The following is a 15,516-nucleotide window of genomic DNA, read 5'->3' on the forward strand; positions in this document are numbered from 1 at the left end:
ACACTGGGGGGACAGGGACACAGGGGGGACAGGCAGCATGTGGGGTATCGCTGGCCAGGGGTCTCTGTACAAATCACAAACGGGATGGGGCTGCTGTGGAATGTGACTCGAGCTGTTTTATTTTCCAGCATCACTCTCATTACATGGTTATGACAATGGGAAAATGCCACCAGCTCACATCCCAAGCAGCAGACAAAGAACTTAATGTTACAACTTACTTTATAAGTTTTTTGACCAATCACACAGAGCAAAAGCACATTGACAGTAGTTCTATCTAGTCACTATAAGCACAGGTACCTTTGGTTAAAACAATGCTTGCTTATTTCTAATACAATACCTGCTTGTAAGCCTTAAAATACAATGCACAGAGTTCCACTAGTAAGCTTCAAACTTCCTAATATCTCACTAGATAAACTTTCTGTAGCTTAAAGAGTTATTCTAAACAAGCATTAATACACAGACCATTGTTCTATTTGTCTTTGCTTTTCTACTTTTTAAATAATTTTTCTGCTGACCTATCTCATGGCTGCTGCTTAGCTCTAATCACAGTTCTGCTGTTTCTGAGGCCTGCCTTTTGCAGCTTTCCCCAAAACCCTCTGATTTTGTAGATTCTCACAATGGGGGACACAGAGGGGACAGGGACACAGAGGGGACAGGGACACAGGGGGGACAGGGCTGCAACCACAGGGACATGGGGATGCTCCCCTGGGCAGTCAGAGAAAGGCTGAGCACAGCACAGAGATGGGAAAGGACTTTCCCATGGGAAGAATCCCTGAGGAGAAGCCAGCATGTCCCAGCACAGCACCACAGCCACGTGGACACACTGCCCCATCCTGCTGCACCAGTGGGACAAGCCCTGGGAGTGGGGACAGCCACAGAGCCCCTTAATCACACTCCTAACCCCGCTCAGAAATCTCCTGATTAATTCTGTATTCTGGAAAAAGCTGAGCAGGCTGCAGACACTAAGAGGATTTATGAGGAGTAAATTGATTAACTGCAGGAAGGTGCTGGGGGTGGAACAGGCAGGGATGGATGGATGGATGCAGGGAGGGGTTGGTGCAGCACTGGAGCCTTTCAGCTCCTTGGAATTCCCTCAGTGCTTGGGAGCACCAGGGTGAACGTGCCAACAATGGGGACAGAGAGTAAGAGGGAGCATCAATATTTTAAAATGTCACATTTGCTCCCACATGCCTGTAATCTCCATGATCCATCAACCATGTGGAGCAGCTCTCATGGGAAGAGACACAGCTCTAGCAGGAAAAGAGGGAACCCCAGGATGTTGTGGGGAGCAGGAATCCCAAAATCCCTGAGGTCAGAAAAGACCTCCAATATCACTGAGTCCAACCTGTGACCAATCCCCACCTTATCAACCCAAGCACATCCACCCAATCCTTGCACACCACCAGAGACGGTGGTGAGGGAGCATCAATATTTTAAGATGCCACATTTGCTCCCACATCTTGTACTCTCCATGATCATCAACCACATGGAGCAGCTCTCATGGGAAGAGACACAGCTCCAGCAGGAAAAGGGGATGTTTAGCAGCCCCCAGGACCCTGAGGAGCAGGAATCCCAAAATCCTTGAGGTCAGAAAAGACCTCCAATATCACTGAATCCAACCTGTGACCAATCCCCACCTTATCAACCCAAGCACATCCACCCAATCCTTGCACACCACCAGAGACGGTGGTGAGGGAGCATCAATATTTTAAGATGCCACATCTGTATTTTAAGATCCCACATCTCTGTAATCTCCACGATCCATCAACCACGTGGAGCAGCTCTCATGGGAAGAGACACAGCTCCAGCAGGAAAAGGGGGATGTTTAGCAGCCCCCAGGACCCTGAGGAGCAGGAATCCCAAAATCCTTGAGGTCAGAAAACACCTCCAATATCACTGAATCCAACCTGTGACCAATCCCCAATTTATCAACCCAACCACATCCACCCAATCCTTGCACACCACCAGAAACAGCAACTCCCAATCCCTCACCACCCTTCCCATGAATAAAATTCCTCCTAAAACCCCACCCAAACCCCTGGCAGAGCAACCAGGGAGCTGCTGCTCCAAGGTGAGGGTCCCACCTGTGGGCTGGCGCCGCTGGTGGTAGATGTGCAGGGCTCCACCCTTGTCCACCCGTGTCACCACCTGGTACTCGGTGCTGTTGAAGCGGTTGACGCGGATCACGCTGGTTTTCTGCTGCGCGTTGGCGTTGTCCGAGTTGGTGGCGTACAGGTAGTTCTCAAAGACAGTCAGCCCGTACAGGTGTTCGATCTGGAAGGTATCAGGTGAGTCCATAAGGGATTTAGGAGTTGTGAGAGGCACAAGGGACTCAGGAGTTGGTGGAGTACAGGTAGTGAGAGCCACAAGGGATTTGGGAGTTGTGAGAGCAATAAGGGATTCAGGAGTTGTGAGAGTCACAAGTGATTTAGGAGTTGATGGTGTACAGGTAGTTCTCAAAGACAGTCAGCCCGTACAGGTGTTCGATCTGGAAGGTATCAGGTGAGTCCATAAGGGATTTAGGAGTTGTGAGAGCCATGAGGGATTCAGGAGTTGTGAGAGGCACAAGGGACTCAGGAGTTGGTGGTGTACAGGTAGTGAGAGCCACAAGGGATTTGGGAGTTGCGAGAGCAATAAGGGATTCAGGAGTTGTGAGAGTCACAAGTGACTTAAGAGTTGTGAGAGCCACAAGGGATTTAGGAGTTGATGGTGTACAGGTAGTTCTCAAAGACAGTCAGCCCGTACAGGTGTTCGATCTGGAAGGTATCAGGTGAGTCCATAAGGGATTTAGGAGTTGTGAGAGCCATGAGGGATTTAGGAGTTGTGAGAGTCACAATGGACTGAAGAGTTGTGAGAGCCACAGGTGATTTAGGAGTTGTGAGAGCCACAAGGGATTGAAGAGTTGTTAGAGCCAAAAGTGATTCAGGAGTTGGTGGCATAAAGGCAGTGAGAGCTACAAGGGATTTAGGAGTTGTGAGAGCCACAAGGGATTGAAGAGTTGTGAGAGCCAGGCTCCAGGACACACAAAACCCCCAATTCCACCTGATGGTTCTTGTCCATCACTGACCATCAGTGATGTCCATCCAACCCAATAGCTCTTCTCCACCACTGACCATCAGTGATGCCCATCCCACCTGATGGCTCTCATCCATCACTGGCCATCAGCGATGCCCACTCCATCTGATAGCTCTTGTCCATCACTGGCCATCAGTAATGGTCATCCCACCCAATAGCTCTTCTCCACCACTGACCATCAGTGATGTCCATCCTACCCGATGGCTCTCATCCATCACTGGCCATCAGTAATGGACATCCCATCTGAGGGCTCCTGTCCATCACTGGCCATCAGTGATGGTCATCATATCTGATGGCTCTCATCCATCACTGACCATCAGTGATGGTCATCCCACCCAATAGCTCTTGCCCATCACTGACCATCAGTGATGTCCATCCCACCTCATGGCTTTTGTGCATCACGGGCCCTCAGTGATGGTCATCCCACCCAACAGCTCTCGTCCGTCACTGACCATCAATGATGTCCATCCCACCCGATAGCTCTTGTCCATCACTGACCATCAGTGTGGCCTTGCCCATCAAGACCATCCTTGGTAGGACCACGCTCAGTGCTCAGCATGTTCTTTGCTGAACCTCCAAAGTCCCAGCTGCAGACCAGCAGCACCCAAGCTTGGCTCCCTCTCCCCCAGCCCCACTCACCAGGATGCCCTGGATGATGGTGTGCCTGTTCTTGCCCTCATAATCCACCACCTCGATGTAGTCCAGGTAGGCATCAGCCCAGTAGACCAGGCGGTTCACCAGGTCCAGGGTGATGCCGTGGGGGAAGACGATCTTGCTGTCCACCAGCTTGGTGCGGTTCTGCCCGTCCATGTCGCAGCGCTCCACCTTGGGGATCTGCCCGTAGTCGGTGAAGAACACCTTGCTGTGAGACAAGAGACAAACTCAGAGCCAGGGTGAGCCTTGGGAGGGGGAGGATTTGGATGTGTGGATGCCTCTCGGAGTCTCTGTGGTCAGAGTGACTATGAGATGTGTTAGAAACTCTCTTTTCTTAGTTAAGAAGGAGTCAGAACTCTTCTATTCTTGTTTCTTATCTATAAAATTCTATCTCTGACCCACCAAGCTCTGTCCAGCTGGTTGGGTTGATGCACACTGGTGTCATCTTTTTATACTAAAATCTACGTGTACAATATTCAACATAACTTCCCAATACCAATCACCTACGTTAGACAGTTTGTCTCTACTCTAAACCAATCCAAAAGTGTCACCATCACAGCAGAAGATGCTCTTGGGATCTCTGCTGGTCAGAGTGACTTAGAGATGCATTAGAAAATCTCTTTTCTTAGTTGAAGAAGTCAGAACTCTTCTATTCTTGTTCTCAAGCTTGTTTATTGTTTCTTATCTATAAAATTCTATCTCTGACCCACCAAGCTCTGTCCAGCTGGTTGGGTTGATGCACACTGGTGTCATCTTTTTACACTCTAAATTACATTACATTATTTACAATAACTTCTCAATACCTATCACCTATGTTAGACACTGAGCTTCTACTCTAAACCAATCCCAAAGTGTCACCATCACAGCAGAAGATCCTCTCGGGATCTCTGCTGGTCAGAGTGACTTTGAGATGCTTTAAAAACTCTCTTTTCTTAGTTAAAGAAGGAGTCAGAACCCCTCTATTCTTGCTCTCAAGATTGTTTATTGTTTTTTATCTATAAAATTCTATCTCTGACCCACCAAGCTCTGTCCAGCAGGTTGGGTTGAGGCACACTGGTGTTATCTTTTTATACTAAAATCTACATGTACAATATTCAACATAACTTCCCAATACCAATCACCTACGTTAGACAGTTTGTCTCTACTCTAAACCAATCTAAAAGTGTCACCATCACAGCAGAAGATCCTCTCGGGATCTCTGCTGGTCAGAGTGACTTTGAGATGCTTTAAAAACTCTCTTTTCTTAGTTAAAGAAGGAGTCAGAACCCCTCTATTCTTGCTCTCAAGATTGTTTATTGCTTTTTATCTATAAAATTCTTTTTCTGACCTGCCAAGCTCTGTCCAGCAGGTTGGGTTGAGGCACACTGGTGTTATCCTTTTATACTAAAAACTATGTGTACAATATTCACCATTACTTCCCAATACCTATCACCTGTGTTAGACACTGAGCTTCTACTCTAAACCAGTCAAAAAGTGCCACCATCACAGCAGAAGGTGGAGGCCAAGAAGAAGAAGAAGGACAAAGACTGGACACACTTCGATTCTTCCATCTTGCCCCCTGAACCTCCACTCTAAAAACCCCAAAAACTGATTTTTCACCCCATGACAAACTAACTATTACTCTACTTAAACTTCCTTGACTTGTAATCCTTCATATAAAGGTTGGTAATTATTTTTTCCAAAGGCACAGGGGTCCTGGGCTCTGTGCCAAGGTCTCTCAGCTCAGGCTGGAGCCCTCCAGGGCATCCAAAGGAATTTTCTGGGTTCTGACAGATGCCCTGGGGTCTGGCACTGAGTTTCTGGGACCTTCAGATGTGTTGGTGTCACTGGAAGAGTCCCACAGGCACATTTGGGGTTGTGTTAAACCCAAGGAACTCAACTCAGCCACCTCTGGGGCTTGTCTGCACCAGCCCTGGAGCTCCCTCCAGGATTCTCTGAGATATTTGTTTGTTTATATGAAATACTCCTGATTTTCTGCTCAATAACACCAGCTCTTTCCACCCTGAGCCAGGAGGGAAGTGCCCATCAGCTGGCAAGGAGGGGAATTTTCCTCTTTAGTGGTTTTTCTGCCACAGCAGCTCCCGGGGGCTGGCAGCTGCCAGGGGTGCCCTGAGCTGCCCCCATGATTCAGCATCCTGGCATCCTCATCCTCAGGGCTGTGCAGGAGGCAGGGGCTGGACAGACAGACACCAGGGAGCTGCTTTGGATGTGCATGGAGCCACTCCAGCTCCCAAAAACCACTCCAGGTCCCAAAATCTGGGGCAAAGCAGTGCCCACGTCTTGGATGGACACACAGACACAAGGGAGCTGCTCTTGCTGTTCATGGAGTCACTCCAGCTCCTAAAAGCCATTCCAGGTCCCAAAAACCACTCCAGGTCCCAAAATCTGGAGCAAAGCTGTGCCCACATCTTGGATGGACACACAGACACCAGGGAGCTGCTCTGGCTGTGCACGGAGCCACTCCAGGTCCCAAAAACCACTCCAGGTTCCAAAAACCACTCCAAGCCCCAAAATCTGGAGCAAAGCTGGAAACAGCAGCTTCTCCTGAGCTGGGCCAGGTGTGTCCCACAGGTCTGAGCTCCTAAAAACCACTCCAGGTCCCAAAAACCACTCCAGGTCCCAAAAACCACTCCAGGTCCTAAAACCACTCCAGGTCATAAAAACCACTCCAGGTCCTAAAAACCACTCCAGGTCCCAAAAACCACTCCAGCTCCTACAATCTGGAACAAAGCTGGAAGCAGAAGCTTCTCCTGAGCTGGGCCAGGTGTGTCCCACAGGATCCAGCTGCTGCCAGGCCAGGCTGGGTGACAAATGTCCCTGCAGGGAGGACTCAACAAGGCACAGGAAGGGTCCCCAGCTGTCCCCAAGGGTGCTGAACTGCCAGGACTCACCCCATGGCCGGGTCCAGCGCGATTCCCTTGGGGTTGTAGAGCTCCAGGTCCAGCAGGGTGACACAGGTGTCCCCGTTCTTGTTGCACACGAAGATCCGGTCGTCGATGTCATCCACGAAGTAGAAGTTGCCCGTGAGCCAGTCGATGGCCATCTGCTCCACATCTGTGCCAGGACAGGGAGGGAAAGGGGGGTGAGGAAGGGAGGGACAGAGCCAGGAGCCCCCCGGGGTGACAAATCCCAACATGGCCAAGGAATGAACCCATGGGAGCCATGAATGCATTGGGATCTGCACCCCTAGAAAGGACCTGCCCTGCATGGAGTGACAGGGCTCTCATGGCACCCACGGCACCCACAGGGCACCCACAGGGCACCCAGAGCAAACACAGCACCCACAGCACCCACAGGGCACCCACAGCACGTTCAGGGCACCCACAAGGCACCCACAGCAAACACAGAACCCATGGCACCCACAGGGCACCCACAGGGCACCCACAGCACGTTCACGGCACCCACAAGGCATCCACAGGGCACCCAGAGCAAACACAGCACCCATAGGGCACCCACAAGGCACCCACAGGGCACCCACAGCAAACACAGAACCCATGGCACCCACAGGGCACCCACAGGGCACTCACAGGGCACCCACAGCACGTTCAGGGCACCCACAAGGCACCCAGAGCAAACACAGAACCCACAGCACCCACAGGGCACCCACAGGGCACCCACAGCAAACACAGAACCCACGGCACCCACAGGGCACCCACAGGGCACCCACAGCACATTCAGGGCACCCACAAGGCACCCACAGCAAACACAGAACCCATGGCACCCACAGGGCACCCACAGGGCACCCACAGGGCACCCACAGCACGTTCAGGGCACCCACAAGGCATCCACAGGGCACCCAGAGCAAACACAGCACCCACAGCACCCACAGGGCACCCACAGGGCACCCAGAGCAAACACAGCACCCACGGCACCCACAGGGCACCCACAGGGCACCCAGAGCAAACACAGCACCCACAGCACCCACAGGGCACCCACAGGGCACCCACAAGGCACCCACAGCAAACACAGAACCCATGGCACCCACAGGGCACCCACAGCACGTTCAGGGCACCCACAAGGCACCCACAGGGCACCCAGAGCAAACACAGAACCCATGGCACCCACAGGGCACCCACAGGGCACCCACAAGGCACCCACAGCAAACACAGAACCCATGGCACCCACAGGGCACCGACAGCACGTTCAGGGCACCCACAAGGCACCCACAGCAAACACAGCACCCACAGAGCACCCACAGGGCACCCACAGCACCCCCAGGGTCACAACCACCAGCACAGCCAAGGAATGAACCCATGGGAGCCATGAATGCACTGGGAGCTGCACCCACAGCAAGGATCTGCCCTGGTCACCCTGCGTGGAGCCACAGGGCACCCACAGCACCCACAGGGCACCCAGAGCACCCATGGAACCCACAGGGCACCCACAGGGCACCCAGAGCACCCACAGGGCACCCACAGCACCCATGGCAGCCCATCCTCTGCTCCCCAGGGAGAACTGCAGCCCCCAGACAAGCCAAACACATCACACACAACCAGGAGAGGATCCTGCAGAAACACTGGGAATTCATCCCACAGGAATACAGGGATTTCATCCCACAGAAATATTGGGAATTTATCCTGTAGGAATATTGGGAAATCATCCCAGCAGAAACACTGGGAATTCACCCTGAAGGAATATTAGGAATTCACCCTGCAGCAACACTGGGAATTCATCCCACAGGAATAATGGGAATTCACCCTGCAGAAACCCTAGGAATTCATCCTGCAGGAACACTGGGAATTCACCCTGAAGGAATATTGGGAATTTTTCCTGCAGAAACACAGGGAAGTCATCCCTCAGAAACACTGGAATTTCTCCTGCTGAAATCTTGGGAATTCATCCTGCAGGAACACTGGGAATTCATCCCACAGGAATATTTGGAATTCACCCTGTAGCAACACTGGGAATTTTTCCTGCAGCAACACTGGGAATTCATCTCTCAGAAACCCCAGAAATTCACCCTGCAGAAATCCTGGGAATTCATCCCTCAGAAACACTGGGAATTCACCCTATAGAAACACTGGGAATTCACCCTGTAGGAACACTGGGACTTTACCCTGCAGGAATACAGGGAATTCACCCTGCAGAAACATTGGGAATCCATCCCTCAGGAACCCCAGTGGGGCAGGGGAAGCTCGGCCAGGTGCTGCTGCAGAAGGGAGTGGGCAGCAGGGAAGGGGCTCCAGCAGCCCCACGGGTGGCACAGGTGGCACCGAGGGCAGAACCCGCTGGGCAAGGGGGGAGCAGAGCTAATCCAGAGCTGCAGGGACACCCTGGGGCTGGGGCAGGTGAGAGGCAGCACCTGGCAGGCAGCATGTGAGCATTTAATTAAACCAGTGAAAGCCAGTGAGTGTTTAATTAAACCAGTTAAATCCGATCAGCCCAACGCGCCTGAATTCCTGCCTGGCCAGGGCTCAGCTGCTCAGCCCCTCCTGAGCCTGCCGGGACAGAGGCCAGGCTGAGGGGCTGCTGCTCCCAGAGAAGCCAAGGGTTTGTTTTGGAGAGCTGTCCTTTGGTTTGGTGCAGCCCCAGACCCTGCACCTCCATCAATGCAGCACCACAGTGAGAATGGACAGGGCAGAGCAGGGATGGGGCACAGCAGGGATGGGGCACAATGACCCCCCCAGCCCCAGGACCCCAAGATCAGGAGGACTCAGAGAGCCCTGGAGGAGCAGGGATGAGGAACAGGGACCCTCCAGTCCCAGCATCCTGAGTCTAAAAGGATCTGGAGAGCCCTGGAGGAGCAGGGATGGGGAACAGGGACCCTCCAGTCCCAGCATCCTGAGGCTAAAAGGATCTGGAGAGCCCTGGAGGAGCAGGGATGGGGCAGAGCAGGGATGGGGCAGAAGGACCCAGAGTTCAGAGAGAGGCAGAGAGCTCTGGAGGAAGGAGCAGGGATGGGGTAGAGCAGCCCCCCAGCCCCAGGACCCCCAAGGTCAGCAGGATCTGGACATCCCTGGAGGAGCAGGAATGGGGCAGAGCAGGGATGGGGCAGAGCAGGGACGGGGCAGAGCAGGAATGGGGCAGAGCAGGGATGGGGCACAACAGGAATGGGGCACAACAGGAATGGGGCACAATGACACCCCAGACCCAGGACCCCAAGATCAGCAGGACTCAGAGAGCCCTGGAGGAGCAGGGATGGGGCAAAGCAGCCCTGGGCAGAAGGACCCAGAGTTCAGAGGGACTCAGAGGCCTGGAGGAAGGAGCAGGGATGGGGTAGAGCAGCCCCCCAGCCCCAGCACCCCGAGGTCAGCAGGACCCAGACAGCCCTGGAAGAGCAGAGATGGGGCACAACAACCCCCCAGTCCCAGCATCCTGAGGCCAGCAGGACCTGCACAGCTCTGGAGGAGCAAGGATGAGCCAGAACAACCCCCCAGCCCCAGCACCCCGAGGTCAGCAGGACCCAGACAGCCCTGGAAGAGCAGAGAAGGGGCACAACAACCCCCCAACCCCAGCATCTCAAGGACAGCAGGACCTGGACAGCCAAAGAAGAGCAGGGATGGGCCAGAACAGCCCCCCATCCTCAGAACCCCAAGATCAGGAGGACTCAGAGAGCCCTGGGAGAGCAGAGATGGGGCACAGAAACCCCCCAGTCCCAGTACTCCAAGGCCAGCAGGACCTGGACACCCCAGAGGAGTAAGAATGGGGCACAATGACCCCCAAATCCCAATATCCCAAGGCCAGCAGGACCTGGACAGCCCCAGATGAGCAAGAATGGGCCAGAACAGCCCCCCATCCTCAGGACCCCAAGATCAGGAGGACTCAGAGAGCCCTGGGAGAGCAGGAATGGGGCACAATGATCCCCCATCCTCAGCACCCCAAGGCCAGCAGGACCTGGGCAGCCCCAGATGAGCAAAGATAATCCAGAACAGCCCCCCATCCTCAGGACCCCAAGGTCAGCAGGACCCAGACAGCCCCAAAGGATCAAGGATGGGCCAGAACAGCCCCCCATCCTCAGGACCCCAAGGTCAGTGAGACCCAGACAGCCCTGGTGGAGCAGGGCCAGACAGCACTGAATTATTAACCAACACAGCAGGGAAAACACGAACCCAGCCAGGAGATTTTGCAATGCCCCCACCCCACCCTCGATCCCAGGGCTCTCCATCCACACAGCCGGGCTGGGATTGAGCACACACAGAGAGTTTGGGGTGCACACACCCCAATCCCCATCCCTGAGCGAGCCAGGCCAGCTCAGCCAGCTCATTTTGTGGCCCTGGGGACAGGGATGGGGACAGGGATGGGGACATTGACCTCACCCTCCTCAGGAAGGGCGAGGCTGCGAGAGGCAGCTCGTAAAAACAAGTGGGGACAGCCCGAGCCAAGGAATGAGAATCAACCCCAAACTAAGCCTTGTGCAGGGCTCACAACGTGCCAGGGCTGGCACAGGGTTTGGGGGGGCTCCTGCTCCAACCAGGACCCCCCAGCTCCTGGGGCAAGAGGGGTTTGGGATGAAAACCACCTAAAAATGCACATTGGGGTGACATTCTGCCCCTGAGACAGAGTCCTGCTGTCACCCTGCTCCCCAAACCCCCCTGTGACATGGGGAGGGGGTGGCAGGGCCATGCCAGGGTGAGAAACACTTGAGCAAAGGGATGTAAAATCAAGTGGGAACAGCCAAAACCAAGGAATCAACCCCAAACAGGGCTCCCAAAGTGCTGCCCAACGTGCCAGGGCTGGCACAGGGCTCAGGGGGCTCCTGCTCCGGGGGCAAGAGGGGTTTGGGGTGAAAACTTGGGGTGGCAGGGTCCTGAGGATGGGGGGCTGTTCTGGCGAGGAGCACTCGAGCAAAGGGATGTAAAATCAAGTGGGAACAGCCAAAAACAAGGAATCAACCCCAAACAGGGCTCACAACGTGCCAGGGCTGGCACAGGGTTTGGGGGGCTCCTGCTCCAACCAGGACCCCCCAGCTCCTGGAGCAAGAGGGGTTTGGGATAAAAACCACCTAAAAATGCACATTGGGGTACCAAAGGCCAAGACAGAGCTCTGCTGTCACCAGCGGCACCCCCAAACCCCGCTGTGACGTGGGGAGGGGGTGGCAGGGCCCTGCTGGGGCGAGGAACGCTCGAGCAAAGGGATGTGCAAGAATTCCCCAAAAAAAGCAGAGCTTGGCGGGCGCCTGCGTGGCTGAGTCACAGTCACAGGACCAGGGGAGAGATCCAAGCAGGGGCGGATGGGGAGCGTTGGCAGAACGGCTCAGGGGGCCCCAGCACGGCTCTGAACCCCAAATTCTGCTCTTGGAGGGGTCCAACCCATCCCAGAGCCCCTTTCCCACCTCTCCCTCCGAGGTGGGGCTGAGTCCAGCCCAACATTTAAAGAGGAAAACACCCAAAACAAGGCACAGAATTGCAGCCCCACATCCCCCTCATATTCATGCAGGGGAAAAGAGGGTCCTGGTCCAGCTGGGGGCATCCAGATGAGCCCAATCCCAATGTTCAAAGGGGAAAAAAGCCAAAACAAGGCACAGAATTGCAGCCCCATGTTCCCCTCACAGAATTCCCTGTCCCAATCCAGGGGAAAAGAAGGTCCTGGTCCAGCTGAGGGTGTCCAGATGAGCCCCAGTCAAAAACTTAAAGAGGAAAAACACCCAAAACAAGGCACAGAATTCCACGTTTTCCCTCACGGAATTCCCTGCCCCAAGCCAGGGGAAAGGAGGGTCCTGGTCCAGCTGGGGGCATCCAGATGAGCCCAATCCCAATGCTCAAAGGGGAAAAAAGCCAAAACAAGGCACAGAATTGCAGCCCCATATTCCCCTCATATTCATGCAAGGGAAAGGAGGGTCCTGGTGCAGCTGGGGGGCTCCAGATGAGCCCAATCCCAAGCTCAAAGGGAAAAAAGCCAAAACAAGGCACAGAATTGCAGCCCCATACTCCCCTCATACCCATCCAGGGGAAAAGAGAGGGTCCTGATCCAGCTGGGGGCTCCAGATGAGCCCAGCCCAACACTCAAAAAACCCAAAACAAGGCACAGAATTGCAGCCCCACATTTCCCCTCAACCCATCCTGCGCCAACCAGGCCCTGGTCCAGCTGGGGGTGTCCAGATGAGCCCCAGACCAATTTAAAGAGAAAAAGCCCAAACAATGCACAGAATTGCAGCCCGCATCCCCTCATATTCATGCAGGACAAGGAGGTCCTGGTCCAGCTGGAGGGCTCCAGATGAGCCCAATCCCAATGTTCAAAGGGGAAAAAAGCCAAAGCAAGGCACAGAATTGCAGCCCCATATTCCCCTCATACCCATCCAGGGGAAAAGAGGGTCCTGGTCCAGCTGGGGGCTCCAAATGAGCCCCAGCCCAATATTTAAAGAGGAAAACACCCAAAACAAGGCACAGAATTGCAGCCCCACACTCCCTACACAACCCCTCCTGCACCACGGTCCAGGTCCTGGTGCAGCTGGGGGACTCCAGATGAGCCCAATCCCAACAGTCAGAGAGGAAAATACCCAAAACAAAGCACAGAATTCCAGCCCCACATGCCCCTCATATTCATGCAGGGGAAAAGAGGGTCCTGGTCCAGCTGGGGGGCTCCAAATGAGCCCCAGCCCAATATTTAAAGAGGAAAAAAAGCCAAAACAAGGCACAGAATTGCAGCCCCACATTTCCCCTCACACCCATCCTGCCCCAATCCAGGCCCTGGTCCAGCTGGGGGGCTCCAAATGAGCCCCAGCCCAATATTTAAAGAGGAAAAAAGCCAAAACAAGGCACAGAATTCCAGCCCCACATTTCCCCTCACACCCATCCTGCCCCAACCCAGGTCCTGGTGCAGCTGGGGGGCTCCAGATGAGCCCAATCCCAACAGTCAGAGAGGAAAATACCCAAAACAAAGCACAGAATTCCAGCCCCACATGCCCCTCATATTCATGCAGGGGAAAAGAGGGTCCTGGTCCAGCTGGGGGGCTCCAGATGAGCCCCAGCCCAACACTCAAACACCCAAAACAAGGCACAGAATTCCAGCCCCACATTTCCCCTCACACCCATCCTGCCCCAATCCAGGCCCTGGTCCAGCTGGGGGTGTCCAGATGAGCCCAATCCCATCACTCAAAGAGGAAAAAACCCAAAACAAGGCACAGAATTGCAGCCCCATGTTCCCCTCACAGAATTCCCTGTCCCAATCCAGGGGAAAAGAAGGTCCTGGTCCAGCTGAGGGTGTCCAGATGAGCCCCAGTCAAAAACTTAAAGAGGAAAAACACCCAAAACAAGGCACAGAATTCCACGTTTTCCCTCACGGAATTCCCTGCCCCAAGCCAGGGGAAAGGAGGGTCCTGGTCCAGCTGGGGGTGTCCAGATGAGCCCAATCCCAATGCTCAAAGGGGAAAAAAGCCAAAACAAGGCACAGAATTGCAGCCCCATATTCCCCTCATATTCATGCAAGGGAAAGGAGGGTCCTGGTGCAGCTGGGGGGCTCCAAATGAGCCCCAGCCCAATATTTAAAGAGGAAAAAAGCCAAAACAAGGCACAGAATTCCAGCCCCACATTTCCCCTCACACCCATCCTGCCCCAATCCAGGTCCTGGTGTAGCTGGGGGGCTCCAAATGAGCCCCAGCCCAATATTTAAAGAGGAAAAAAAGCCAAAACAAGGCACAGAATTGCAGCCCCACACTCCCTCACACCCATCCTGCCCCAATCCAGGTCCTGGTGCAGCTGGGGGGCTCCAAATGAGCCCCAGCCCAATATTTAAAGAGGAAAACACCCAAAACAAGGCACAGAATTCCAGCCCCACATTTCCCCTCACACCCATCCTGCCCCAATCCAGGCCCTGGTGCAGCTGGGGGGCTCCAGATGAGCCCCAGCCCAATATTTAAAGAGGAAAAAAGCCAAAACAAGGCACAGAATTGCAGCCCCACATTTCCCCTCACACCCATCCTGCCCCAGCCCAGGCCCTGGTGCAGCTGGGGGGCTCCAGATGAGCCCCAGCTCCAAGCAGGGCAGCACAGGGCTGAGGGTGATGCAAGCACTTGCTCCTCTCCCAGGCTTTATTTTTGCAGCTGGAAAGCATTACCCTCCTCAAAGGCTTTTGTTTTCCATCTCTCCCCGCTCACCATCCTCCCCTCTCCTTCGCAGGAATCACTTTTTATTTTTATTTTTTATTATACCACTGTTGTTATTTTCATTATTATTACAATTATTATTATTATTTTCAGCCTCTTTCTTGTAGCCTCAGCTAAACCTGGATTTCCTCTCGAACTTCTGCTGGGAGCTAATTTAGAAAACAGCTATTTTTAACCCCTGGCATTGGCCTGCAGACACTTTAACCTCCCTCCTTCTCAAGTTTTGGAGAGGGGGGGACTCTCCCTCTGTGTCCCCCTTCAAGAATGGATGCCCAGGGATGGTGCCACGACCACCCACGGCCATAAAAACACCTTTGAACCCATCTGAGGGGAGCAGCGGGGCCCACCCTGTCCCCTGGAGGGGTCATAGATGATTTCCAGAGAATCCCACCACCCCCTCCCTCCCAAAACCCCCTTTGGGTGCCTCTCCCCCCGCCAAAAAAAATTCCCAATTTGGAACAAATCCCTCTCCTTGCTCAACCCCGGCGATTGCGACACGAGCCGAGCTCATTTCCCAAGATTTATTTATTTGGGAGCCTTTGGAAAGGAGCTGGTGGGGGCAGAGAGCAGGGAAATTTCAGCTTTTTCAGCTTTCCAAGGCTCTTCCTGGGACAGGCAGCCAAAAAACCCTCACAGGGACGGGGACGGGGATGGGGTCCAGGCCAGCAGCCCCATTTAGGAGAGGGGGAGGATGGAGGATGAGGGAACTTCATTAAAATTGCTCAACACGGGCGGGTTGGCGACTT

At 54.0% G+C, this 15,516-nt stretch overlaps 1 protein-coding gene across 4 annotated transcripts in view; it reads right to left on the bottom strand.

The window, feature by feature from the left end:
• The window catches only part of LRP1 (LDL receptor related protein 1), a 142,524-nt gene that overhangs the window by 69,500 nt on the left and 57,508 nt on the right, over positions 1–15,516 (bottom strand). For all 4 annotated transcript variants that reach the window (XM_064734737.1, XM_064734735.1, XM_064734736.1 and 1 more), the window contains exons 7-9: positions 6,621–6,783; positions 3,715–3,937; positions 2,085–2,274 (exon numbers count right to left, since the gene is read on the bottom strand). In XM_064734737.1, coding sequence (XP_064590807.1) covers positions 2,085–2,274; positions 3,715–3,937; positions 6,621–6,783 — 576 coding nt within the window. The remainder of the gene's footprint in view (positions 1–2,084; positions 2,275–3,714; positions 3,938–6,620; positions 6,784–15,516) is intronic.

This window comes from Zonotrichia leucophrys, chromosome 29 (assembly GCF_028769735.1).
Source record: "Zonotrichia leucophrys gambelii isolate GWCS_2022_RI chromosome 29, RI_Zleu_2.0, whole genome shotgun sequence".
Taxonomy (NCBI): domain Eukaryota; kingdom Metazoa; phylum Chordata; class Aves; order Passeriformes; family Passerellidae; genus Zonotrichia; species Zonotrichia leucophrys.